The following is a 27385-nucleotide window of genomic DNA, read 5'->3' as shown; positions in this document are numbered from 1 at the left end:
ATATAACTTTGGCTAGATCGTAACAATTGCACAGCCAAATGTCTTACACTGATAAAATCTATGAAAATTATGGTGCAATTTCAGGGCTTTCATTATCAAAGTTTACTGTACAGTTTTTACCATAATGGCAAATCACAAGCCATTGTAGATTCTTTCATATGGCACAGGTAACTGTTGAGGCAGGAAATGTTTTGCACAACATATGCATGAAACTACACAAACATTTATTCATATTCTGGCTTTAGCGGTAATTTATCACAGTAACCCAAAATACATTTCACTTTTATGTATGAAACCTAAATAAAATTTGATGACTATGGCTCTCTCAATTGATTCCCAGGCCAGTTACAGTATCAGCTGTGATCAACATGTCAGGAAGAAGTAGGCTAAAATAATAAACACACACTGTGTGTGGCATTTGCTTTGAACTAGTTCCTGAGGTACATGCACCCTCCCACCCAAAAGGCATGCTGCAATCTGATATATACATTCTTTGATATAGAGCTAGCTAGCTAAGTGGGCTTTAAAAGCATTCTTCATAAACTATGCCTTTATCCCAGAAGAGTTGGTTTCCAAGAGTGTGATAATGGAATTGCAGCATTAAGTAAGTTGCTCTCATGGATTAGGTGCTAGAGCTTTGGGTAGTTCTCCCAAGTTATTACTTGAAACTTCATGTTACTTTACTATATAATAGTCTGAAATATCAACTTTCCACAGCAAAATCTAAAATTTAAAAAGATAGTTTAAAAAACACTTCCCTTTCATTGCACCTCCGTGTAAAATATTGAGTTTTAAAAATAATACACTGCATTTATATGTAGGCCATAGAATCAGCCTTGGTTTCAGTAAGTGCTTTGCACAATAAATGCAAACTCAAAACACTGTAGGCAAAAAAGGAAGAGAAAGCAGCAATTTTAAAAAGTTAAATATAAGAACTTCAACAGTAGGTATAAACTGGCTTTATGCAATTACCTTTGCTCAAGTGCAGGACTTTTTTTCAGTTCCAGCAAAGGCAAATATTTATGCATCTTAAAAGTTCTATAAAGACCAATTTTATTGCCAATTTTTAAGTGTTCCAGTAAACATACCATTAATTTTTACTAGACATGAATAATTTTTTAAGTGAAAATAATCTTAATAGTGATTTCTTTTATGTTTCAAGCACATCTCAATTCCAGATATACAGTACAATTTCAGAAAAGAAAACATTGTCAAGAGTTAAGCAAACAACCTTTTCTCCAACCAACATACACAATTTTCTTGTTGTATTGACGGTGAACTCACCATTTACATGAAGTATTTTGAAGCTTGTTATCTTCTTCAGAACAACATGGATACAGAACAAGCACATTCCAGGTTTTTTGATGTTTTATCAAGTTACCAATCAACATTGCATTCACAATCCATGGTCCTGCCTTCTCCCTTCATCATCTTGCATAGCGCTTAATGTAATCTTCCACTTTAGATCGGAAATCCTCCTACACCAGTTGGGGGGGGGGAGGAATAGAGAAAGATTTGTCTGCAGAAATATTGGTAACATTATTGCTGAAAGAAAGCATCTTTGCTTGGAAATATATGCATTTCAGCCTCCCAATACATGTAAAGAAATGGAATGATGGTATCAGTCACTACATTGGATTGTGCAGAGATATGAAACTTTAAACATCTGAAGCTTGTGTTTCCATATTTCATGTAGAGTTAGGAGGTTTTTTTTGGAGGGGGGGTGAAGACTGAATGCCCGGGCCCCCGTCTAATTCTTGTAATAGCCAGGTGAGCTTCCTGGTGAGGTGATGGCCTGGGTGATGGGCCACTAAGGAACAGGGGACAAAGGAAGGTGCTCTGTGCAAGATGGCAAATGGGTAGGGCCCCCTCCCTCAACTCATGGGTAGTTAAGGCAAAAGGCCAGAGTTGAGTGATGTGAGCTAGAAGCTAGCTGTAGATTAGGAAGCCAGAGAGAGTGATGTTTGACTTCTGTTTGAATCAAAGGTTGCGGCTATGGGGGAAGCAAGGCCGTCTTGGGATACTGATGCTGTAGGCTCAGGTTGTATATATGTGTAAATAAACCATATACCATTAAGAAACCACAGGCTCCACTGTGTCTCATTCTGAATGAAACACGAACCCTGGGTGTCGCAGACTGGTTTGACGCATACGAATGGTAGTAAGAACCAGCTGGGGAACCCCCAAGGGAAGAAGGCTCAGAGCCCAAGTACTGGTGGTGGGAGAATACTGGGAGGTGTTGAAAGCTGAAGAGTTAACAGGGTTTAGTGAGCAGGGAGAGTCTGTGGCAGAGAGAAGTCCAGAATCAGAACCAGAAGCTGAAGCAGGAGAAGAAGGAGGCCAAGAGGTAGAGAGGAGTCCAGCTGGTGAAGAGGTGTGGTTGTCTGCCCCTCCTGCTACAACAAGTTCCCCTCTCCCTGGTCTCCCAGAAGCAGAAGAGGCATGAAGTGGAAGGAGCAAAAACTGCAGGCACAGTCAGAGATTGCTTGGGAAAAGCCCTGGAGAGGAGGGGACTCAAACAGCTGTGGGAAGGTGGAAACCTTCAGTTTCTGCTACTGAAGATGAGTTGCTCTGCAAATTAGGCTTGGCACTCCTGTGCAGATCCTGTTTTTTCCTAATAAAGAATTAATCCCACTTGCTTTGTGTGACTAACAGCTGGCTTGCTTCTGGTGGTAAGTGCATGGAACCCCTGGAATCTCATACCACACAGAATTAGGTGCTGTGCAAATAGTATGTTCCAGTGGTCTTCAACGGGTCCAGACCCAAGATGCACCAGACTCCCAAATTGTGCTATGGGACCCAATTTCACATATTCATTTTTGATTTATAACTTCAATAGCACTAATAAGACACTTCATTAATATTGAAATGGTAATTCACAAAGTAACATACATGGTGTTACTTTGGCATTACTGTGAAATGAAAATCCGAGATTTTTACATTTTTTCTTAGCCAAAAGGCTGAGAAGCTATTGAAAACCAATGATTGATTGACTGATTTAAAGACTCACCATTTCAATGAGACATCTGAGCAAACGTCATTTCAGATTTCATTCCAGTGAGGGGTGAGAAGCGAAAAGCTAACTCACAGCTCACCTTGTACAACCAAATTGGGGTTTTGTTTTTGTTTAGAGCAGGGGTGTCAAACTCAAATTCATCGGGGGCCGCATCAGTAGTTTGGTCACCCTCAAAGGGCTGGTTGTATCTGTAGGACTATGTGTCCACTCTTTATTATCATAAATTATTGTCACTGCATTCAATTATTACTGTTTTTTGTAATAATGTAAGTAATAACTAGCTCTGAAAGCAGAAACATAGTCAGAATAATGGCAAGTAGATATTCAAATGTACAATTATTGTACAATTTATTGAAAAATGATTTTTGGTAACTGCACTGGGTGGTGGAGGCTCGCTAGGGTTTCATGCAGGAGCTTTGCAGAGCTACTGGTATCTGGAGATGCTGGGGTCCTTCTGCATGCAGGACAGATGTTCTGCTAGTGAGCCACTACCCTTCACCAAAGGGACTGGCTGAGGTTGACTCACTGGAGCTGCTCTCCTGGTTCCAGGGTTTAAGGGCCAGAAGTATAAAGCAGCATCCTATGTTTCTGAGGAGAGGGAGAGGGAGAGGGAGGGGAGGGGAGGGGAGGGGAGAGGAGGGAGGGAGGGAGGAAGGAAGGAAGAAAAGAGGGAGTGGGAGGGAGAGAGGAAGGAAGGAAAGAAAGAGGGGAGAGAAAGAAGAGTAGGAAATAAGGAAGGGAATAAAGAAGGAAAGAAAAAGAAAGAGGGAGAGAAGACAGAAAGGGAGAAAGAAGGAAGGAAGTAGAGAGGGAAAGAAAGAATAAGAATGAGGGAGAGGAAGAAAGATGGGAAGGACGGAAGGAAGAAAGGAAGAAAGTAAGGAAGAAAGAAAGAAAGAAAAGAGGGAGCAGGAGGGAGAGAGGAAGGAAAGAGGGGAGAGAAAGAAGAGTAGGAAAGAAGGAAGGGAATAAAGAAGGAAAGAAAAAGAAAGACGGAGAGAAGACAGAGATAAAGAAGGAAGGAAGGAGAGGGAAAGAAAGAATAAGAACGAGAGAGAGGAAGAAAGAAAGGGAAGGGGGGGTCGCCGCCTTAATTCAACGCCAGAAAAGAGCGCGAAGGGACCTAGGGGCAAAAAGCATTTCCCGTGCAGCGTGAGGCAGCGGGTGTCTGTTTTAGCAGACGTGCGTAAAACCTCAGAGTTGCATGTTCATGAGGCTGAGCCGCGGCAGGAGGAGGAGGAGGTGAGGCAAGAGGCGGCGGCGGCGGCGGCTTGTTGGGTCGGTGCCCGGCAGCACCGTACGGAGAGTGCCGAGCCTCTGGGACGCAGCAGTGCTCTGTAGCACTTTGAATCCTCCTCCTCCTCCACGTGGCGCTGCTGGGTGCTTTGTCTGTGTTTCAGCAGCAGCAGCAGCAGCAGCAGCAGCAGCAGCAGCAGCAGCAGCCGTTTCCAGGCGCCGAGCCGTGGCAGGAGGAGGAGGATTCAAAGTGCTACAGAGCACTGCTGTGTCGCAGAGGCTCGGGACTCTCCGTGCGGCGCTGCCGGGCGCTGACCCGACAAGCTGCCTCTTCCTTCTTCTGCTGTGGCTCGGGGCGCTCCACGCAGCGCTGCTCCGGCCGCCTTTCTACCCCCCCAGGCCCCAGCTGTTTGTTGGCGCTTTGTCGGCGCGGCGCTTCAGCAGCAAGGTCCCGCTGCTGGGTCCCGCTGGCTGGGGCGCTCGGCGGGCCACATGATGAGGTCTGGCGGGCCGGATTTGGCCCGCGGACCTTGAGTTTGACACCCGTGGCTCATGAAGACAGGTGCTACCAAATGGCACAGGGTGAATGATTGCTTTACTTGCCAATTCTAAGTACACTTCACTAACTGATATCCAAAACTTTGGTAATATTAGTTGCTAAAATTTCCCTTTTAAGGTTGTGCCACAACAGAGATCAAGGATTATTTTCTGCAACTCCTTGTCCTAATTCCTGGCGGCTCTGTGTCCACAGCGGATGCTTGTCTTCACTAGATACCTCCCACAAATTAGTTTTTTAGCTTGTGTGGTACAAGGGAAGAATGTTGTGCTGAGTTCTGAGTGGTGGGGTAGATTTTAGCGTGTGGAGGAAGGGATTATTGCTGCTTCTCTTCTGAAGAAGACACTTCCTTCTTCTTCCCACTACCAAGCATACTTCTGCATTATAGTCCCAGTATACTTCCAGTTGTGGAAGAAGTCTAGAAAGCCAGAGAAACAGACCAGAAAGTGAACAGAGCGTCCTTACTCCATAGAAAGCTATAGGAAGGTTGGCCAGAAAAGTCTTTCTTGTAAAAGAAAATTCCATTCCTTTTTCTTCTGCCTGCATCTCTCTCTGTTTGCCTCTCTCCTCCCTTCTGCAGGCAATGGAGGCTGGGTTTCTTCTTCCTCTGCCTGCCTCTGTTGCTTCCCCACTTGTTTTGTAGCTGATGGAACTAGGGTTTCTTCTTCTCCAGCTGTCTCTGCTTCCCCGCTCGTCTTGCAGCTGAGAGAGACAGGCTTCTTAGTACTCTCCTGCCTTAATACCTCCCCCTCCTCTGCTGCAACTGTGCCAGGAAAGCCGTTGCCACCAGTGGAGTCGAGCATGTGTAATTGAATTCGCTCAAGTAAAATGTGTGTGTGATGTGATTACACTGTACTGTGAAGTTACTGAAAGGCCTTAGAGATGTGGAAAGTGAATTACAGAAAAGTCTTTTTTGCTTTTCATCAATTGGCAATTCTTAAGTTCTGCACCTGAATTTCTGGTAGAAAAACAATACAGCAGATACAGCAGAAACCTTCATGAAGATGCTGGTGCTGCTTGTGCATAACTTCCTGAAAAGGTGACTAGTTCTAAGTGAGTGAATCAAAAGCAGGTACTGATTCATACAGCTACTGGACAGATGGTCCCTTTGTGCTCGACTATCAGGTATGTAGTGCAACCTAATTCGTTCATTAGCACTGAGTAACTGTGATTTGTAATGAACTGAATATTCTGCCTTCTTCCCCACCCCAAAAATATTAATTGCCAAAGAGTAGTACACTTTGCATCACACACAAAATACTGAAGCTGAGATCCAACAAGATATACCCTGGGTGTTCCTAGAGACGTAGGCACAAGCCGCGTTTTTCAGGTTGTCTTAAAATAGGAGACCCCCACATTCCCCTTAGTGCCAAAAGCAACATGCCGCACAGCCTGGTATCTCAGTCTGATTCAAGGTATTCATCACAATGATCACAAAAAGTATTAAGAAGGACAAAAGCAAACAAATAAGAGAGGAGGGAAGCTACACTTGAGCCCCAATTTCCCTTCCCCTCTGTTCAGCTATCTGCGGTATTCATATTATACACACAATAGCAGCACCTTCTTCTGAAGTGTTTTTGCTTTCCTGCCATGAGATATGTATTGCTTATGAAGAAACTTATTCATTGGTAAATGCTAGTCTAAGAATTGTTGATACACCCTTAACAAATAATATTCTTTTGTGGCTAAACGCTTCAGTGTGTTGAGCCTAGCCACAGAGGACTGTCTGCTCTCACTAGTCAGTAAGCCTTACTGTTCAGGTTTGCATGGTGGTGGCTAGACAGCAAACCTTTATAGTTGCAGAACTGAATTTGTGGGCCCTCCTTCCTGAACAGTTGAGCAAAGAGGTTTGTTTGTTGTTTTGGAAAAGATGTAAGACACATCTTGCTTGCACTTTTGTTTTCAATATTGTTTTCTATTATGCTGGTTATATTGTTGGTCTGCTAATGGAAATGGCTTTGATTGTCCCAGGAAAGTAATATACAGTGGTACCTTGGTTCTTGAACGGCTTAGTTGTCAAACAAATCGGCTCATGAATGCCGCAAACCTGGAAATAAGTGTTCCGGTTTGCAAACGTTTTTCGGAACTGAGATATTTCAAAACTAAAAATACCAATCTCTTCAGACCTTCATGGGATTTAATATGATATGCGACATCATGGGCTTACATTAACTTTTGAAGTTACTTTTTTTAAAAAAAGTGAAAAAAAAATATGATTAAAAATTTCCCCCAAAAATATCTTTCACCATTTTCCAAAAATCTCTTTCCCCAGCATAGGCCAACAGCATTGTTCTAGAATTGTTTGTGCAATCAAATTCCACCTATGGCCCTTTGGCTCTAACTCATTACTGTTCTTATTGTATGACACAATAAACTTTATATAGTCATATGATTTTGGAGTTCACAGTATAATCACGGTGGCTTGGATAGAAAGACACAAGTTGAATATACTTCTGCTTGTAGGGCGTTCCCTTCCCTCCCCCAATTCTTCCCACCCAATGCACCTTGCTCTTGCCCCCAGTTACTGTGGAGGGTCACCGAACACTGGCACTATTGGGGGGGTGGGGTGGGGAACAGGGGCTTGCAGGCAGAAAGAGAAGACCCAGCACCCTGCACAAACATTAATGCCATATCATTTTGCAGTATAGAAGGTAGATCCAAGATCCTTAGAATAAATTGAATACTGTACTTTTTAAAATGATGCTTGTTAAATATTGATGCACAGAAATCATTCCCTGTCAAAGGCTACAAAACAGATTAGAAAACTGAGCCATATTCTTATAGTACATTGCTATTCACCTTGTCGCGTAAATGATGCTCTGCAGCTTCAATATTCAAAGGATCATCAAAATTCAAGAGATCCTGAAGAGAAAAAACCAGACATTTAAGAAAATGGTTGGCTGTAACTATCACAAAAATGAACTTTGAAACTAACCCTTTCTACCACACGACAAACTGTTTATGATGTGGTATAATGGTTTGATAAAAAAGAGTCAGATGTCTTATATAGAATGTACAAGCTCTTGGACTGAGTCAATGAGATCTTTGTTAACTCCAAATTGAAAATCTAAACATTCAGAGGCTGTTTTACTATTAGGGTGTCTGCAAAGACCTGGTTCAGATGTTACAACCAAGTTAACAGGCTGTGCCTTGGGTTCTTTCCATTCCATTTACACTCATTAATTTCCCCCTCACTTGTTTATTTTAAATACTTTCACTTTCTTACCACTTTCACTAGTGGTTTAAAGTAGCTGGTCACAACAGCAGAAATATATATTTAAAATCCCACAAAGCTGTGCCAGTAGCCTCAGAGAAAAAGCCAAATCACATGAAAGATAAGATCTCTTACCCTCTGAAAGCTCAGTAAACAGGTTTTCAATCTCTTTCAAGATTCTATAGTATTGGAATCATAACTGAGAAGGTTTGGGCGACGGCTGTTGCTGTTCTAATGTTACAAGGTTGGAATGGACAACAAAATTTATTGACCAGATTTCCGGGAATTGTAAAAACAATGGACTAACCACACTAACATTGCCTCCAAAATAGCACTGGAAACCCGATTCAAACAAGTTTCAAACTCTGCTTTGGAGGTGAATTATGGTTTGCAACAACCATTGTTTGCTCAAATCATATACTCTGGCAAACTATGGTTAACATAAACCAGAAAGTGAGGAAAAGAATTGAAGTGTACAAGGGGAGGAAGGAGTGCAATAAGTCCAAAGCCCATTTATTATGACCAAACAAAGATGATCTGTGACACTTAACTGAGCCAAAGAGATTGAATTTAGCGCAGAGCAACAGCTGGATAAGAATTAGATAAATAAATCTGGAACCTAAAGGCAAATCAAAACCCTTAGGGAGGCCTACTGCAATTTTTTACTTTAAGACTTTAAGAATCAGGTTGGTATGCCTTATCACAAACAGCTTATGAACACCCACTCCTCCATTTCAACAAAGGTTCACCATTCAGCAGGTTGCGTGTGCATGTGCACACATGCTGTTATCCAAGAACTGGGTGAGCAATACTTCAGTTCCAAGCAAGCAACCACGTCAACATTATGTCTCCACAAAATGTGTCCATAAATCCATTAACTTGGCACTCAATAAAAACAATGATCAAGTTACCCTATAGGAGAAAACAACACTTCCAATCTAGCTAAAATTAGTTAAAATAAGGCTGCAGTTCTATAAATTTGTACCTGAATGTATTCATTCAGAATAGATATGTATACAAGTGAACTTTAAATCCTATGAAAGCAACAGGACTTAAGTGGTTTCAGTGGGATTTCCACTATTTCCATGAGGCTTAATTCCAAGTGTGTGTAGGATTGCAGTCTCAGATATGACTAATTTTATCTAGTTTTACTAGATAAAAAGGTCCAAAGTTCCAAAATCCTCTCTGCAACAAACACTGCTACTCTTTTGCATGAAGGCTAAAATTTAACCTTGTTCAAATCAAAGCAGCCTGAGAGTTGACAATCTCATGCATTAATTAAGTCACTGTGAGGAGGGGAAAGAAATGATCACTATGGAAACAGAAGATTGTCTGGCAATTATTTTTGCAGTGGTTGGTGCTGAAAGTGGTATAAAATTGCACCTACCATATTCTGCTTTTCTTGCTATCACGGTCACTTATTATGGGTATTTTTTTTTAATCCCCAAAACAAAAATCCCCAAAATGTGGTGTCTTTTAAACAAAAAGGTAAATACATAAAGGTAAAGGGATCCCTGACCATTAGGTCCAGTCGTGACCGACTCTGGGGTTGCGGCGCTCATCTCGCGTTATTGGCCGAGGGAGCCGGCGTACAGCTTCCAGGTCATGTGGCCAGCATGACAAAGCCGCTTCTGGCGAACCAGAACAGCACATGGAAACACTGTTTACCTTCCCGCTGTAGCGGTACCTATTTATCTACTTGCACTTTGACGTGCTTTCGAATTGGTAGGTTGGCAGGAGTTGGGAGCGAGCAATGGGAGCTCACCCCGTCACAGGGTTTCGAACAGCCAACCTTCTGATCGGCAAGCCCTAGGCTATGTGGTTTAACCCACAGCGCCACCCGTGTCCCCTTTTAAAAACATAGCTCAGGCCTAAATTGCACATGCTATATGTGATCAGGTCAACTAATATTTTTATTTTTACATAAAAGTTGCCCAAGGCATCCCAAGTTAATTGGACCAGCAGTCCTGAGGAAAGAGGTCATTGGCCTATAGGCCCTATTCAATCTGAGCAGTATTCAGAACCTGTGATATGAAACAATCTGTTGTTTACACTCTGGGGGGAAAGATGTGGATATTTCTTGAAATATAAATCCTCGTAAAGCACATACACAGCCAATACCAAGAGTTCAGAGTATCCAGATTCTACAGCTTGTCAGGCATTACATTTTCCAATGTCTCATGGTTCTTCTGAGTTTATACTGTAGAATGTCCTTAAATTGGGGCAGGACACACACAATTCAATTAATTCACAAAGTCTGCCTTTGAAGTAGAAGGAAAACTTTGACGTAGAAAAGATGGTCCTGGGTGCATAATTATTTACAAAGGAGCTTTTAAAAAGGATGCTGTTTCAGACTTCTGGTGGAGCACAGCAAGCTAAAGGGAATCCACTGCTAGCTTGTCTGCCATCAGGGATAATTATTTGTTAATAATAGGTGCTCAGAATACCCGAGAAGCCAGCCTCAGAAGTTCTGAAGAGACACTCATTGGTTGTTATGGGGAGGAAGGTTAAACTTCTGGGGAAGGGGCATTTAGAACAAGGAGTTACAGCAGCTCATACACCGAATAATCGCCCTGAAATGAGGGCCTCAGGTTTGCACCTCCATTGTGTTAATTGTTAGTTCCGGAGGTCCAGTCGGATCCCGAGGTTTTTGCAACTTGAAAACCTGCGCACGCAGCGAAACCTGGTCAAATACTTCCGGGTTTGCTGCTTTCGCATCCTGAAGTTTATGTAACCAGAGGGTTACGTAACTGGAGATACTACTGTATCTGCTTCAGATTGCAAATTGGACAACAGAGCAGAAATATAATCTATCTGATGCTGTAATTACATAACTTCAAAGGGGAAAGGCAATTAAGACTTATTCATCCTTCCTTTTACTTTCCAGAAAAATAGCACGAATGTTTGATCACATAAATGTTAATTTAAAGAAGCAACAGAAAAGTACATAGATTCAGATTTATATCTTATCATCTCAGAGGTTTAACACTAGTTATCATAAGGTAACATCCATAGAAGGTAACTGAGAGCCCAATAAAACCACAACATAAACTTAAAATGCCAAATTTACAGGGTCAGCCCAGGATCCTCCGGGACAGAAGATCCCAATGTGGATCATTATTCCCCCCTTCTTTAACAGGGAGGAAGGCGCCATTTTGTAGTTTGGCACCTTAGGTGCCAAAATGCCTGAGAAGAGTACATACTTTCTTGTCAATGTGATTTGCTAGGGGAAGTAGGTTCCTGATGTTTATAAGGACTACAAAGAGTCTTGTAACACTCTGAAGAGAAATAATTTCATTAGGGCATAAGCTTTAGTGCAGTACAGTCTACTTAATCAAGTGCATTCAATGGGACTCTACTTCACTGAAGCTTATGCAATCATAAATAAGATGATGATATTTCAGGCCCTACAACAATTTTGATGCAACAAATTCACACGGTAACTCTTCTAGAAGCTGTAAGCACTATTTTCTTTTGCAAAGGGCAAGTCTTAGAATGATAAGGTCAACTGAAAAAGACCTCAGCCAGTGCACTTGTTACTTACAGTAAATAAAGAATTTAATCCCCAAACAACATCCTGAAAAGAAAAAGAAGTAGATTCAGTCAAAGAATTGATCAACTCAAATGTCTACACATCAGAGAAGCATTCTTATTTATTTTTTTACCAAAGGCAAAATGCAAAGATATTGAATTCTTGCACAAAATGTTCAGTAAATGTTGAACTTTCCATAAAGAATATAAACAAACAAACAAACAAACACTCCCACCCTTATCTAAAGCATTTAATTTCAAGGTATCAGCATTGATTCCAGAGACATGCTCGCCCATTTAAATTCTTTGAAAATTTTAAATGGAACCAAAGGAATAACCATGCTTGATGATTTAAGAGATTTTAAAATATTTTCATTTTAGGAAGAAAAAGAAGTGACTCACATTTTTTTAGGTAAAAAAAAGTGTGTGAACCTTTCTTTGCACTGATTTCAGAATGCATTTTCTTCAATCATGACCCCAACTGAAAGATTTTGAGTTTTATGACCTATTATATTTGGGGTTTTATTCTATTTTCACAAATGTACCTAGATAGATGAATATTATCTAAATTATGGCAATAAAAGTATATTGTGAATGGCTCTTCAGCAAAACTGAATTTGAAACAGATTTTTTTCTGAACTATTTGTAGTTATTAGAGAGCAATACCTAAAGCAGGATATAATACAAGAAATATCAAATCTAAGAATGTTGCATAGAGTACCAGATAAAATCTCCTTGGACCTTACTTGCTTGGTGCCATCTCAAAGAGTCATATTAAGGAACAGCAAGCTCAACAAAATAAAAAAAATTCCTTCCAGTAGCACCTTAGAGACTGTCAGAGGGTCGTTGTGGCTACTCTAGAGTAACTCTGCTTGAGTCCAGTTAGGATGATGGGGGCTGGCTCCCTGTAGGGAGTCACCCTTACAGAGACCAACTAAGTTTGTCATTGGTATGAGCTTTCGTGTGCATGCACACTTCTTCAGATCTGCACACGAAAGCTCATACCAATGACAAACTAAGTTGGTCTCTAAGGTGCTACTGGAAGGAATTTTTTTATTTTGTTTCGACTATGGCAGACCAACACGGCTACCTACCTGTAACAATAAGCTCAACAGTTTGCAAAAATAAACATTTATTTCTACCAAGAAAAATTAAGAGTAATGCCAACAGATTATAAAATGGATATGAAATAAACCTTTCCACAACCTTGGTACTCTACTTGCAGAGCCTGGCATAAGACTATACATTTAACAGGGAGTAGCATGATCTTGGTGGACTTGGTCCTGGAAGCCAGACTCAAGTCCCAATTTAACCATGATCTTAAGGGGAAGCTTTGAGGATATCACTTTGTCAATCTACTTTCATCTTTAAAAATGGAAGCCTTGGTCTGTCAGAAATTTATTCTACAGTACAGTCGTACCTCGTTTTGCGGCCGGGATCTGTTCCAGAGCCCCGGCCGCTAACTGAAAAGGACACAGGGCAAAGCGCTGCATCTGCACACATGCAGAGCAGTTTGTGCTTCTGCGTATGTGCGAGCAGCAAACCCAGAAGTAACCTGTTCCAGTACTTCTGAGTTTGCTGTGGACGTTCACCGTAATGGACGCTAGACAACGTGGATGTTCGCAGAGGTATTATTATACATAAAATACAGATTGTAAATATGGGCTATATTAATGACTGAATTTCTACCATCCACTTGCAGATATGTGCTTGCAACCTGTAGAGGTTTGTCTCACAGCAACCAGAGAGAAGGCCTTTCTAGTTGTTACGCCTTCGCTATGAAATCACCTCCCCTTTGAACTAAGGCACGCACCAACACTAATTTCATTTCACTGCTTCCTAAAAGCTAATTAATATTTTCCTGGTTTTGCTGCCCATTAGTACCAATTTATTGTATTTATTAATTTTATGTCTGCCCTGGCCTATTGACTTTGTTATTCTGAATTGTAATTTTAGTGTATTTTTAATTGTTCACTGTCTTCTGATTTCAAATGAAAAGGGGTATATAAGTACTTTAGATAAATAAAAAAATGGAACTGCAATAAGTAAATAAAGTAATTATCAATTGATGCAACCTCACACTTTAAGACACAATTTTCCAAATGACTTCCTTCGATACCTGTGGGATATCTGAAATTGGTAGTTCATAATTTATATTTTTAATTCATATTTTCACTAGCAAAAACTATGCTAGTTAATTGTTAACCCTTATCTGATTTTTTTTTAAAAAAACTCATTCAAAAAATTCTAAACAATTTTCCTTTGCAGAAACCAAGCTGATTTACATACAAAGTTTCCTTGGATTTACATAAAAGCTACCAAGAAAGTACAAAGGCTCCTATGTAAATTGTTGAGACTAAATACTACAAAGAGATTTATGGCACTTTAAAATCATAGGGCTATTCTGGGGTAAAAGATATGATGTCAGGCAATCTTAAGAATTTATTCTAAGCATGTGCTTGGAAAAAGGAATGTGGAGGGAAGGAGAGAGAATCTATATCCCCTGTCTTCCATTACCGTGATCCATTGATTTATGTAATACAGTCGTACCTCGGGTTACGTTTGCTTCGAGTTATGTACTTTTTGGGTTGCGTATTCCGCAAACCCGGAAGTATTTTTCGCCGCCCGCGCATTCTGCGCAGGTCACGCATGCACAGAAGTGCACTATCGCAGCCGTCCAAGTTACGAAGTGCACCCCGGAACGAATCAGGTACATAACCCAAGGTACCACTGTATTCTCTCTGCTTAGCTCACAGTTGACATTGGAAGCTGCTTAAAGTCTATGGAGCAAAGCCTATGGCAGGGAAAGCAAACCATTTCCAGCATTCCTGTACTGTGGAATAGGCTTTATCCCACTTCCCCCAATACTCCCTTCTGCCCAATACAACCTCTCACATCCACTTCATAGGTGAACAGGGGCATATGCCTCAGAGAAATCAAAACTTTCACAGAACACAAAAATACAGCTGAGCTTAGGTTAAAAAAATAAACAATGAAACCACATTTAGGTCCCATTTATTTATTGGAAGAGGCAAGAAACTAATCTTATTAGAGAGCATGTGCTTAATTCACCATTCAAATCAAGATAACAATTTTTTTCTTAAAAAATTCCCTAAAGATTTACACAAATGTTATAGAAGTTTTCACCTGATCAAGATTATCACATTTATACGTTTAAGATAATACTACCTTTAATGTTCTAGTGGGAGCCCAGCCAGTGCCATCAATTGAATGTTCTCTCAATAAACTGAAATAAAGATGCAAATACATATTATACACTGAATTCCTATGTGCTTTGCTTACTCTAGGATTTAAGGGACAAATTAAATGCCCAGCCAGCTGCCAAGGAATGACAGAAAATTTGATATTAATAGCTGAAAAAGAGTTTGTGTGTATGTGTACCCCTACATATAGGTGACTGCACACAAACGTGGCTAACAGTGTAAGCAGGTGGTCTTGTCCCACCTCATATCACTTGGAGATATATTCTGACTAATCAATCTTTCACCAAGGTTCTCAATTCAATCAGTCCATTTTGCTCCCACAATTTTGTATCAACTGGTTGTGATTGCAATTTGTTTTAATCTGTTTTTAATGTTGCATTTTACATTGCAGTAACCAGCCCTGGGCCTTTGTGGTAAAAGGTGGGTAATGGAGCTAACTAATATAAAACTGTAAGATGTCGTCACGGTGCAGTTCACTTGGCCACAGACAGGTGATGCTACAAACCATAGTGTGACTAAGAGGTGGTGGATGGACAGCCCAAGCAAAGCCTCCAGACTGGGCTACAGCAGCCATCCTGCTCCGCTGTCAACCCTGGGGCTCCTGCCTTCAGGATCCACATCTCCCAACTGGTTGGGCTCTGCTACTGGTCACTTTGGAGAAGAGAAGCAAATATTATCCCCGCCCACCGATTCATTGCAAAAGGAGAGTGCTTGCATTGCCCCAAAGGGCTTTTGTCACAGCTGTGTGTGGAAGTTGGAGAAAGTGATGGGGATGAGTTCCCTGGTCATTTTCTGCCTGCCTTTGTCCTGCTTCAGGCTGTTGTGGGTTTGCAAAACCCCAAAAAAGTTTTTTCTCTTAGCGTTGGAGAAGCAATTGGGATGTTTATTCTGATTGCTTCTTTGCCTAACTGGTAATAATAATATAATAATAATTTATTATTTATACCCCGCCCATCTGGCTGGGTTTCCCCAGCCACTCTGGGCGGCTTCCAACTGAATATTAAAAACAGTACAGCATCAAACATTAAAAACTTCCCTAAACAGGGCCGTCTTCAGTTATTGCCTTGATATCAGATAGGAGGGTGTGCCACTACCGAGAAGGCCCTCTGTCTGGTTCCCTGTAACCTCACTTCTCGCAATGAGGGAACCGTCAGAAGGCCCTCGGTGCTGGATCTCAGTGTCCAGGCTGAATGGTGGGGGTGGAGATGCTCCTTCAGGTATACTGGACCGAGGCCATTTAGGGCTTTAAAGGTCAGTACCAACACTTTGAATTGTGCTCGGAAACGTACTGGGAGCCAGTGTAGATCTTTCAAGACCGGTGTTATGTGGTCCCGGCGGCCACTCCCAGTCACTAGTCTAGCTGCCGCATTCTGGATTAATTGCAGTTTCCGGGTCACCTTCAAAGGTAGCCCCATGTAGAGCGCATTGCAGTAGTCCAAGTGGGAGATAACCAGAGCATGCACCACTCTGGCACTCAGTCTGCAGGCAGGTAGGGTCTCAGCCTGCGTACCAGATGGAGCTGGTAGACAGCCGCCCTGAACACAGAATTAACCTGTGCCTCCATGGACAGCTGTGAGTACAAAATGACTCCCAGGCTGCGCACCTGGTCCTTCAGGGGCACAGTTACCCCATTCAAGACCAGGGAGTCCTCCTGTCCCCCACAAACAGTACTTCTGTCTTGTCAGGATTCAACCTCAATCCGTTAGCCGCCATCCATCCTCCAACCGCCTCCAGGCATTCACACAGGACCTTCACCGCCTTCACTGGTTCTGATTTAAAAGAGAGGTAGAGCTGGGTATCATCCGCATACTGATGAACACCCAGCCCAAACCCCCTGATGATCTCTCCCAGCAGCTTCATATAGATATTAAAAAGCATGGGGGAGAGAACGGAATCCTGAGGCACCCCACAAGTGAGTGCCCAGGGGTCTGAACACTCAGGCCCCAACAGAGATGTTATTTAAGAAGCAGTTTAATGACCGCCTCTTTCAGTGGGTCTGAGAAGGCTCCCTCGTAGAGGGAAGCATTCACTACCCCGCGCAGCCCATCGCCCAGCCCCTCCCGGCTCGCTTTTATTAGCCAGGATGGGCAAGGATCAAGGAGACAGGTGGTCGGTTTCACTCGTCCAAGCAGCCTGTCCACATCCTCGGAGGTAACAGATTGGAATTGATCCCATATAACATGACTAGACAGGGCTCTAGCACTCTCCCGCCCTGGCCCTGCTCCCACGGTGGAGTCTACCTCCTTCCGAATCTGAGCAACTTTATCTGCAAAAAACTTTGCAAAAGCATTGCAGGAGATCTTGGTAGCCTAGACATGCATTTTTAAGGTAGAGAAAGGTGACCAAGCAATGCATTTGGGGAGATCGAGAGAGGAAGGGAGGTTTGTGTTTGTCTGTATGTGGTGAGTGCATGTGTGACCAACAGAAGGTGAGTTGTGGGTGCAAGTCATTTGAATCCCCTCTCTGATTCTTTCTTCATTGTTTGTTTAGTCTGGCTTGCATGTTCTTTTCTTTTCTTCCTCAGTGAGATTCCCTGCTCACTTTCAATCTTGGTAGCAGCAAATGCAATGCAGCTGCTAGCCTAAGCCCAGTCCCACTTATTCTTCTGCTGGGCCTTTTCAGTTGATTGAGACCCATCAACCTTTGCTGGCTGCAATATGGTGTGTATCAGTGTCTCACATGTACATAAAAAAATTCCTTCAGTAGCACCTTAAAGACCAACTAAGTTTTTATTTTGGTATGAGCTTTCGTGTGCATGCCGAGACCACATAACACCGGTCCTGAAAGACCTACATTGGCTCCCAGTACGTTTCCGAGCACAATTCAAAGTGTTGGTATTGACCTTTAAAGCCCTAAACAGCCTTGGTCCAGTATACCTGAAGGAGCGTCTCTACCCCCATCGTTCTGCCCAGACACTGAGGTCCAGCACCGAGGGCCTTCTGGCAGTTCCCTCGCTACGAGAAGCCAAGTTACAGGGAACCAGGCAGAGGGCCTTCTCGGTAGTGGCACCCACCTTGTGGAATGCCCTCCCACCAGAGGTCAAAGAGAACAACAATTACCAGACCTTTAGAAGGCATCTCAAGGCAGCCCTGTTTAGGGAAGCTTTTAATGTTTGATTTCTGTATTTTAATGTTTTGTTGGAAGCCGCCCAAAGTGGCTGGGGGAACCCGGCCAGATGGGCGGGGTATAAATAATAAATTATTATTATTATTATTATTATTATTATTATTATTATTATTATTATTGGTTAGGGGAGGAAAGTGAAATGGCACCTCTCCTGTGGGATATGCCTATGTGTACATTCAGCTTTCATAGTTAGCAAGATCCAAATAACACAGCATTTAAAGCAGGAATCCCCAAACTTCGGCCCTCCAGATGTTTTGGACTACACTTCCCATCTTCCCCGACCACTGGCCCTGTTAGCTGGGGATCATGGAAGTTGTAGGCCAAAACATCTGGAGGGCCGCAGTTTGGGGATGCCTGATTTAAAGCAAACAAAGCACTTGGCAGAGAGGTGGCTGTGTTAGCCAGGTTGGTTCAGCTACAGACAAACATAAAACAGGCTTCTGTGTGGGTGGTTTGTTTGTTTGTTGTTTTACAAACATTGCTGCCTGGTGTGGAGTTTGAGCAAACTTATGCTGAAGTAATTCCTATTTGGGGAGGAGCCATTTGACAGTGATATGTGCTCTTTCTTTCTCTTCTACCCACATACTCACAAGAAATAGCCATTTAATCTACTGGCATTTAACTCTGACAATAGAATAAGAGAAGTGAGCTATAAAAATTATTTATTACCTTAAACAGATTTCCCCTGTTTCCGTGATGTTGGGATGCCAGATTCTAGTCAAACATTTCACTTTGGGAGGCTGCCAGAAAAATAAAACATAAGATTACAAAGCTGCCCAAGCTGAAGGACAAAACAGATCACATTGCTCTGGACATCCGCTCTCCAGAAATCTGCATTGTGTGCCACCTCACAGCCCACCCACCCCAGTTACTTATCCAGAGAATAGACAACACCCATCCTCAGTTTTGTAGCTGATGTCTTTTCCTATCAAATACTCATATCTTCTAGCAAGGTTTGTGGTGCAGGAATAAGTTCAAAATGAGATGACAACATAATTAATTGCACCAGGTGTGCTTGAGCTGGAACATAGGAAATACCTGAGCTGGCTAGGGATTTGCTGACTGTCAAATTTGGCTGCATGCTAGAAATATGGCTAAGTCAAGAGAATGGTCCAAGAAGGTAAGAGAAAAGATCACCCTTCACAAAGGAGTAGGGTACAAAAAGATAGTGAAGGCACTGAATATTCCTAGAGACACCATTGGAAGCATAGTTCACAAGTTCAAAGTTAAAGGAACAGTGGCCATCACAGTTACCTGACTTGAACCCCATAGAAAATCTCTGGTGGTATTTGCAGCACGCAAACCCCAATATTACTGAACTAGAGGCCATTGCTCGAGGAATGGCCTCAGATTCCTCAGGATCACTGCCAGAAGCTGCTGTCTGGCTATGCATCTCACTTGCAGCAGGTTATAGCAGCAAAAGGTTGCTCTACTACAGGGGTCCCCAGACTTACCGGCGTTTGGGCCGGTTGGCCTCTAGTTCAGTAATGACCTCTTCCGGGTCGGGAGAGGCCCATACGCATGCGCACAAAGGATTTCCGGAAGAGCGCTGCCGCGCTGCGCGCCGTAAGAGCGGGCGGCGGTGGCGGGTGTCGTCGCGGGCCGGATTGGCAGGCCAATTGGGCCGCATCCAGCCCCCGGGCCGTAGTCTGGGGACCCCTGCTCTACTAAATACTAAAGAAGGGGCTGAATAATAGTGAGACTGGAGAAGCCAGTAAAAGTTGCAATTTCAGTTGAATTTGGGGGACCTACTTGAAGCATCCATTGTGTTGAGCGATTTCAATTGCTTTTGTTTGATTTGCTCATTGCAAACAGCTGAAAGTCTTATTTTTTTTTATAATAAACCAAATTGGCAATGGGGGTTAAATAATTTCAATTGCAACTGTAAATCCCCATTGCATAGGGAATATTCACTGCTGTTGGGCTTTACTTGCTGGTTAGCATTCAAGGAGGCAATTTGCAAGTAGCAGAGGCAAAAGTTTAAGTTGCTCTATTGCCAGAGGAAAAGTCAGTACAGTGGTACCTCAGAAGTCAAACGGAATCCGTTCCAGAACTCCATTCAACTTCCAAAACGTTTGGAAACCAAGGCACGGCTTCCAATTGGAAGGCATGTCGGACTTTTGGGTTCCAAAGAACGTTCACAAACTGGAACACTCACTTCCGGGTTTGTGACGTTCGGGAGCCAAAACGTTCGACTTGCAAGGCGCTCAGGATCCAAGGTATGATTGTATAGCTAAACAATTTAGCCATAGGCTCTAGATTAGAAAGATGCAAAGCTTTCAATTTTGAGATCAAGGTGGAGAAGATAAGACTCAACTTGGCATAGTTCTATAATGCACACAAAAGGACAAATGTATCTTGCCAAACATCACAATGTAATTATAAACAGGAAGTTTATGTGGGATCTTTTATTTACTAAACAAGATAAAAAGGGGGGGCAACAGGGGTGCTATGATTAGTAGCAGCATCTTACATTCTACAAAGTCTCCAAAAATGCAGGGTTGGTTTGTTTGTTTTTTAAATTGATCTCTTTATGTTATTATGAAGTGACTCAACACAAACTGTATTTCCCACATTTTGTGAAATTATGCTTTTTATTTGCACATCTATTTTCCTTGGCAACAATAACCATCTAACATTAATCAGTCTGGTTAGATTCTAAAGTCAATCCAATATTTCTATTTTCTCTCTCTTTCATCCTCATGAATCTTTGTATCATATACTTAAACTGATTAAACAAACGGATTCTTTATAAACACTGGAAAATTAAATTATAATATGCAGCTCCAAAATAATCCTTATTGGTAAAAACAGCAGCTAACTCTTTCTGAAATTAATTTCATAGCTCTGCCAATCATATTCTCACATTCAGACTTCAGCTGCTGTTGTGTATTGACTGCAATTACCAGGCTTATTTTTTATCCAGAAAAGGTGTGGGAAACATGAACAAGAATACTCATTTTTCTATAAAAGTTGATTATGTGAGGCAAATAGTACAAGAGCCTGATGATAACATTGTAGCAGCTGCTTTTTATATATTCCTATTCTCAGAAACCTTAAACCACAAACACATATGTGTAAATCCAAGGGAGGCTATTTTTTTTATTTCAGATTTTATTAATAATTTTATTTCTGCTTTCAAAATAATGATTAAAACAAAAACTGTCTAATGATTCACAATGGGCAGAGCTGCTCCCTAATCAATAAGAAGCAGACACTATCTAGTACAGGCACCCCCAAACTCAGCCCTCCAGATGTTTTGGGACTATTATTCCCATCATTCCTGACCACTGGTCCTGTTAGCTAGGGATGATGGGAGTTGTAGTCCCAAAACATCTGGAGGGTCGAGTTTGGGGATACCTGATCTAGTATCTCACGATTCTGACCTTCACATATTTCCAGCATAAGAAGAAATGCTTTGCCTCTACCATTCTCCTTTCAGCACCTCCTGCTCGCTACAGTTACCGGATCTTACATAAAGGATCTGCTATATTAAATAGCTCTTAACGTTCAATTCAGAATGGTATCTTGCATACTCTTCAGAAATAGAACCTTCTCTAAGTTGGGTATAAGTACACTCTATGCAAAATTGTTTTCTCTTGGTAACTGCAGAATTATACCTATATCTGGTGAGATTTAATTAAAGAGAATTGCTTTTCAGTACTGAAAATTTCCCAAGTATCATACAAAACTCATTCACACTTTTACAAATTCCTAATGGATGAAGAATATGAATAACCTGGGAGTTCCAGGTCTACTGCAGGCTATGGTGGACTGCAGGCTATGGTGGATCCTGAGCAACGCGATTGCTGCGAGGAGGCGGGAAGGAAGGCAAAGCACATTCTCTTAAAAGCCCCAAAATAACATTTGGGTTCTGAAGGGTCCAGCGGTGTTGGAGAACACTCTCTAGGAGCCCCCAAAGCTCTGGAGGGAGCTGTGAGAGCGCCAAGACTGAACACACACACACGGCACAATTGAGACCTCACAGCAAAATGCCTCAAGTGCCGCCATTAAAGCAGCAACTTCTCTAAAAAGTAAAAGGAAATTGGACCAATTTGGACAAGATAATTTTTAAAAATATATATTTAATAAGAATTAAATATACCAGGGAGGTAAAGAGGATGCCCCAACCCCCTGGAAGCGGGTATCAATCTTCATGGAATAAAATCTGCAGGGGCTAAGAAAAGAATAAATAAAATATCCGCTAATGATTTTCAAGCATTCCATTGGATGAATCGAATTAACATTGTGATTTTAGCTAATATTGGATGCATAAGTTTAAGACTTTATAGTGCTTTTCCAGCAAGCTTGCCAAACTAGAAATGAATTTTAGACATTGGGGTGATAAGAGAAGAAAGCAGAATGTGAACTTTCTGAATTATTGATCTTAATATTTTAAGAAACCTATTTATTTCCTTTGCTCCTTTTTATGAACTAAAAGAGACAGACATTGAATGTATGGATTTAAAATTTTAAATCAGGACTGGTTTGGAAATATTTTTAGAGCATGTCAAAATTGGACAGTTATTATTATTATTATTTTTTGGGTCTGATAGAGACCAGAAACAATTTGGAGATGGGACAATTATTATTTTTTAAATGAACCTTGTCTGTGTAATTGGTGGGCTTTTTGAAGAAGCTGAAGAAAAGGGAAAAGGAGACTTGGTACAAAAATATCTTAAACTTTCTCTCTCAAGTAGATATTATGAGGGCTTTTTGAAGATGCTGAAGAAAGAGACACACTGTGGAACAATATGGTTTTAGTGAATGGAAAAGGAGATTTTTAAAACTTTCACATGAGCTAAAGAAAGTTTGGATTAAAGGTTGTTGTTTCCCCCCCCTTATATCCTGGGAAATCTTGTGAATATGCTGCAGTAAAGGAGGGAAAACAGGAAATAAGAAACCAAAACAATAGATAAGAGGGAAAGCAGAGTGGGAAAGCAGGGAGAGAACAAGGATAGAAATGACACAGTGTGGCTGGAAAAATACCGGTAATTACAGGGGGTTTTTATTTGGCTTTTAATATTTTTTTAAGTACGTTCTCATAAGGAGAGCTCACCACCTACTGGTATTTTGATATAACTACAAGTATTGATTTTCTTTATATATAGAAATTGAGAGCTGAAGTTTAAAATATTATTTAAACTTATTTAAAACTATTTAGTTATTATTTAAAATAATAAAAATTTATTTTGCATTTTGTACCTTTTTTAAAAAGGGGGAAAAAAACTTTGTTGATAAAATCATGGCTAATACAGCAAAAAAAACCACCATGAGGCCCAACTACAACATCAGGTCAAAGAAAAGGTTCAATTACAGAAGGGGACACAAAGTCTGATGTAATGACAATTTTATTAGAAATGAGGGAAGAAATGAAGGAAGGAATACAGAGACTGGAACAGAAAACAGATAATAACACCGCTGAGGTCGCAAATTTGACAACAGAAATTAAAGAAATGTCACATAAAACTTTAGAATTGGGAAAAAGTGAAAGAATTTAAGCTTTAAACCTCCAATTTGGATGAATTTTCCAAGAAAGTACAAGTAGAGGCAAGAGACAAAAAGGGAGCAAGAAAGGTTGAAGAAAAAGATGTTTAAAACAGCATTTGTTTTTCAAAAAAGCTTTTCTTCTGGGAATTATAGGGGTAGACCTACATAAACATTACAGAAATTTATTCATGTATGAAACTACAGTAGCAAGAATGTTATTTGCCCCAAAATGGAAAGAAGTCCCGATTAAAGAAGAATGGATACAAAAACTTATGGACTATTCAGAAATGGAAAAACTTACTGGAAAAATAAGAAATCAAGATAACAAACCTTTTACAAAAGTATGGAAATTGTTTATTGAATATTTACAAATAAACTGTAAACAGGTAAGAACATTGGCAGGATTATTGTAATAACCCGGTTTCATAAGAATACATGAATAAAAGAATAAGTTAAGTTAATTTAGAATATGCAGGAAATGATAAAAATAAATTTAAGGAATTGCAGAAAGAGAAAGAAGGAAGTCTAGTTTTGAAATGTTAAAATGACCGTAAAACTATTGAAATGTATATAACTGAAACTCATATAATTTTTTTTAAAAAAAGAATATGAATAACGTGGACGATATGGCCATAATCAAGTACAGTGCCATACAGTTAAAACCAACTGCTTTTTGAAGTCTATTGTAAAAGGAAACTCAGTAAGTATTAAACTGTTCTAATTACTTACCACCATATTATAGGCATCAGGAACTTCAATTTCAAACTGAAATGTTCCATTTTGATAATAACCTTCATCTGTTAAAGGAAAAACAGAAGCTTAAAGGAAATATGCAACAGTACAGAAAAGATAGTGATCTAGGGAAGTTACAGGTAAAATCCAATGGTGGCTCTCCCTCCTCTATACAGCACCTCTCATGTGCCTCCCAAACCTACTCCAGTGGGTTGGGGGACACTCTGGAGCAGATGTAGAGGGTCGGGGTTGGGGGAGAGAGAGGAAGGGAAAGCCCTGTTGGTACAAGCAAAAGTCTGCTTGCATGGTGTTGGATGTCACCCTCTGCTCACAATTTTTTTCTTAACAAAGATGGTGAAAGATTGCGGCAACTGGCTTTAGCACCCTATGTTCTTAAGCATCTTTCAGCTAGATGAGGCTTATGGTCAAAGTAGATGTGATCAGCAGAACACAAGGAAAGTCCTGCTAGATCAGGCTCAGGGCCATCCAGTACAACATCCTGATCTCATAGCAGCCAACCAGATGGCTATGGAAAGCCCAAAAGGCAGGGCTGGGGAGGGAGGGAGTTCAAAGGAGGACTAAGGAAAATGCCTCGTCCATGGGGCAGACTAGAGTCAACTGGGATCATAGAACCTTAGAAGAATTGTGTGTTCTGCCTCCAAACTTTCATGACTTGAGATGGGGGAAAGACTAAAGAATTGAGAGATCTACCACCAACAACCACACATCACCAATACAACAGTTATTCTACCAGTGCCATCTAGTGCCTACATCTATGAAGTTCAATAATTCCCAACTTGTCAAAACTTGTCATAATTGTATAATAGTACAATAGTAATGTATATCATCCATGACAAAAGATACCAGATTTTTTGGAAAACAGCTTGCCGTAAGATCAGGAACATTATCTTTTCTTGTAATGTGGTGTAATGGTTAGAGTGTTGGACTATGACCTGGGAGACCAGGGTTTGAATCCCCACCCAACTGTGAAGCTCACTGGGTCACTATCACTTAGCCTAACCTACAGCTCACAGGGTTGTTGTAAGGATAAACTCCCTTGAGCTCTTTGGAAGAAAAGGTGGCATATAAACCATAGAATCATAGAATTGTAGAGTTTGATGGAATTTAAAAAAGAACATTTGCTCTAATTTATTAATTTATTGTTTAACTAAACCGTGTTTCTCCTAAAATAAGACGTGCCTCTAAAATAAGCCATGGCACGATCTTTTACAAGCAAAAAAATATAAGACATCCCCCGAAAATAAGACGTCTTGGGGGGGGTACCTACCAGACCCAGCAGGAGCCGGCAAACGCAGCAGCACGCGCCGCGCCCCAGCCTAGCGGGAGCCCCAGCACAGCGACGCACCGAGCTCCGGCTGAACGGGCCCCAGGACCCGGCAGCGGGCGGTGCGCGAAGCCGCAGGAGCCGGCAGCAGACCCAGCCGCGCCGCGCCGCGTCAAGCCCAGGGACCCAGCAGTGGGCTCAGCGGGCGGCGCGCGAAGCCGCAGCAGCCGGCAGGAGCCGGCAGCAGCCCCAGTCGCGCCGCGCCGCACCGCGTCAAGCCCAGGGACCCAGCAGTGGGCTCAGCGGGCGGCGCGCGAAGCCGCAGCAGCCCCAGTCGCGCCGCGCCGCGTCAAGCCCAGGGCCCCAGCAGTGGGTTCAACGGGCGGCGCGCTGCGCCGCAACAGCCGGCAGGAGCCGGAAGCAGCCCCAGCCGCGCCGCACCGCGTCAAGCCCAGGGACCCAGCAGTGGGCTCAGCGGGCGGCGCGCGAAGCCGCAGCAGCCGGCAGGAGCCGGCAGCAGCCCCAGTCGCGCCGCACCGCGTCAAGCCCAGGGACCCAGCAGTGGGCTCAGCGGGTGGGCTCAGCGGGCGGCGCAAGAAAGCCCCGTACCATACTTACCGGAAACAATGCTGTACCATGCTTAATAAAAAATAAGACATCCCCCGAAAATAAGCCGCAATGTGTTTTTTTTATAGGAAAAATAAATATAAGACGTGTCTTATTTTAGGAGAAACACGGTAAGTTATTTTGATGGTTAACTTACAGCCATACTTGACGTATCTAAGCTATGCAATGCAAAAAAAAAGAACTACACTAATCAAGAATAAAAGCAAGTGGCAAAACAAAAAGGTACCTTTTTTTAAATAAAAAAACCTTATGTTTTAAAATCAAATGTAATAGACTAGGTATTATATACCTACCTAGTCTATTACATTTGATTTTAAAACATAAGTATTTTTAATGGTACCTTTAAATATCTATCCACTTACCCTACATTTCTTTTCCAATAACAAATGTTCACCTTCAGTTTCCCCAAATATGTTCAAAAGAGAAGATTGGTTCTGAAAAGTGTGTGTGCGCATTCACAAACGGATTTGAGTGTTTATAGAACACTCTGCACTTAACATTAACAGTTTCAAAATACATTCTTAAAAAATTACCTGGGTTTACAGTTAGGAGAAAATAATGGAGTTTATTTGGGTCAGGAAAGTTTACTTCACATGTACCTGAAAAACAAAATGTTAAAATCTGAAAATAACCAACTGTGACATTTTTGACAAGCTGTGGACGGGAAGGCAACAAACATAGGAACGAAAGAGAAAGAGGCCTCACAAAGGAATTTATTGTCCAGTTAATATTTACAAAAGATAGCTACAATCTGAGCTGAGTTCATGCATAAATCTATTTATTTATTAAATAAATGTATATCCCACCATTCCTCCCAAAGGAGTCCCAGGCTGCAATATCTGCAGGTATCTGAAAATGATATACATTGGAAAAGAAGAGTTTGTACACTTCTCAGAAAACTTTCTGAACACTATACTTACAAGGTAAATTTACTTCAAGTTCTGCAACTTCTGTTAAAAATGAAATAAAAATGTGAGTCAATGCAACCTTATTTATATAGCCTCTTTCTATGTAGAATACTCAAGGTAATTTTGGTTTACATCTAAACTGACAAAGCAATAAAAGTCACAGCAAAAACAGTATCTTAATATAAAGGATAATACATTATACATGTTACATTATACATGTAAGGTACAATAAACAATAACAAGGCTATAATTAAACAACTGAATTACAACTACACAAAAAGATACATAACTGCTAAATTATAATATTGAAATAAACAACACTACCGTAAGCTTATTCACAATGCAATCCTACATATGTATACGCAGAAGTAAGCCCCAGAGTTCAGTGGGGCTTACTCCCAGGTAAGTAAGTGTAGGACTGGGGTCTAAAGCATTAAATC

At 41.4% G+C, this 27385-nt stretch overlaps 1 protein-coding gene across 2 annotated transcripts in view; it reads right to left on the bottom strand.

Moving 5' to 3' along the window:
- Positions 1 to 203: 203 nt before the first annotated feature.
- Positions 204 to 27385, bottom strand: part of UBE2F (ubiquitin conjugating enzyme E2 F (putative)) — a 32627-nt gene continuing 5445 nt past the window's right edge. The window contains exons 3-10 of one of the 2 annotated variants that reach the window (XM_035140724.3): positions 26958 to 26987; positions 26571 to 26636; positions 24123 to 24190; positions 18573 to 18643; positions 14743 to 14800; positions 11567 to 11599; positions 7608 to 7670; positions 204 to 1478 (exon numbers count right to left, since the gene is read on the bottom strand). In XM_035140724.3, the coding sequence (XP_034996615.1) occupies positions 1428 to 1478; positions 7608 to 7670; positions 11567 to 11599; positions 14743 to 14800; positions 18573 to 18643; positions 24123 to 24190; positions 26571 to 26636; positions 26958 to 26987 (440 nt within the window). In that variant the 3' untranslated portion in view covers positions 204 to 1427. The remainder of the gene's footprint in view (positions 1479 to 7607; positions 7671 to 11566; positions 11600 to 14742; positions 14801 to 18572; positions 18644 to 24122; positions 24191 to 26570; positions 26637 to 26957; positions 26988 to 27385) is intronic. The other variant, XM_088675138.1, reaches the window with a different exon arrangement.

Source organism: Zootoca vivipara, chromosome 1 (assembly GCF_965207765.1).
Source record: "Zootoca vivipara chromosome 1, rZooViv2.hap1.1, whole genome shotgun sequence".
In the NCBI taxonomy this organism is placed as follows: Eukaryota; Metazoa; Chordata; class Lepidosauria; order Squamata; family Lacertidae; genus Zootoca; species Zootoca vivipara.
Note: the sequence above shows the minus strand (reverse complement) of the source record. Positions and strands in the feature narration are given on the sequence as shown.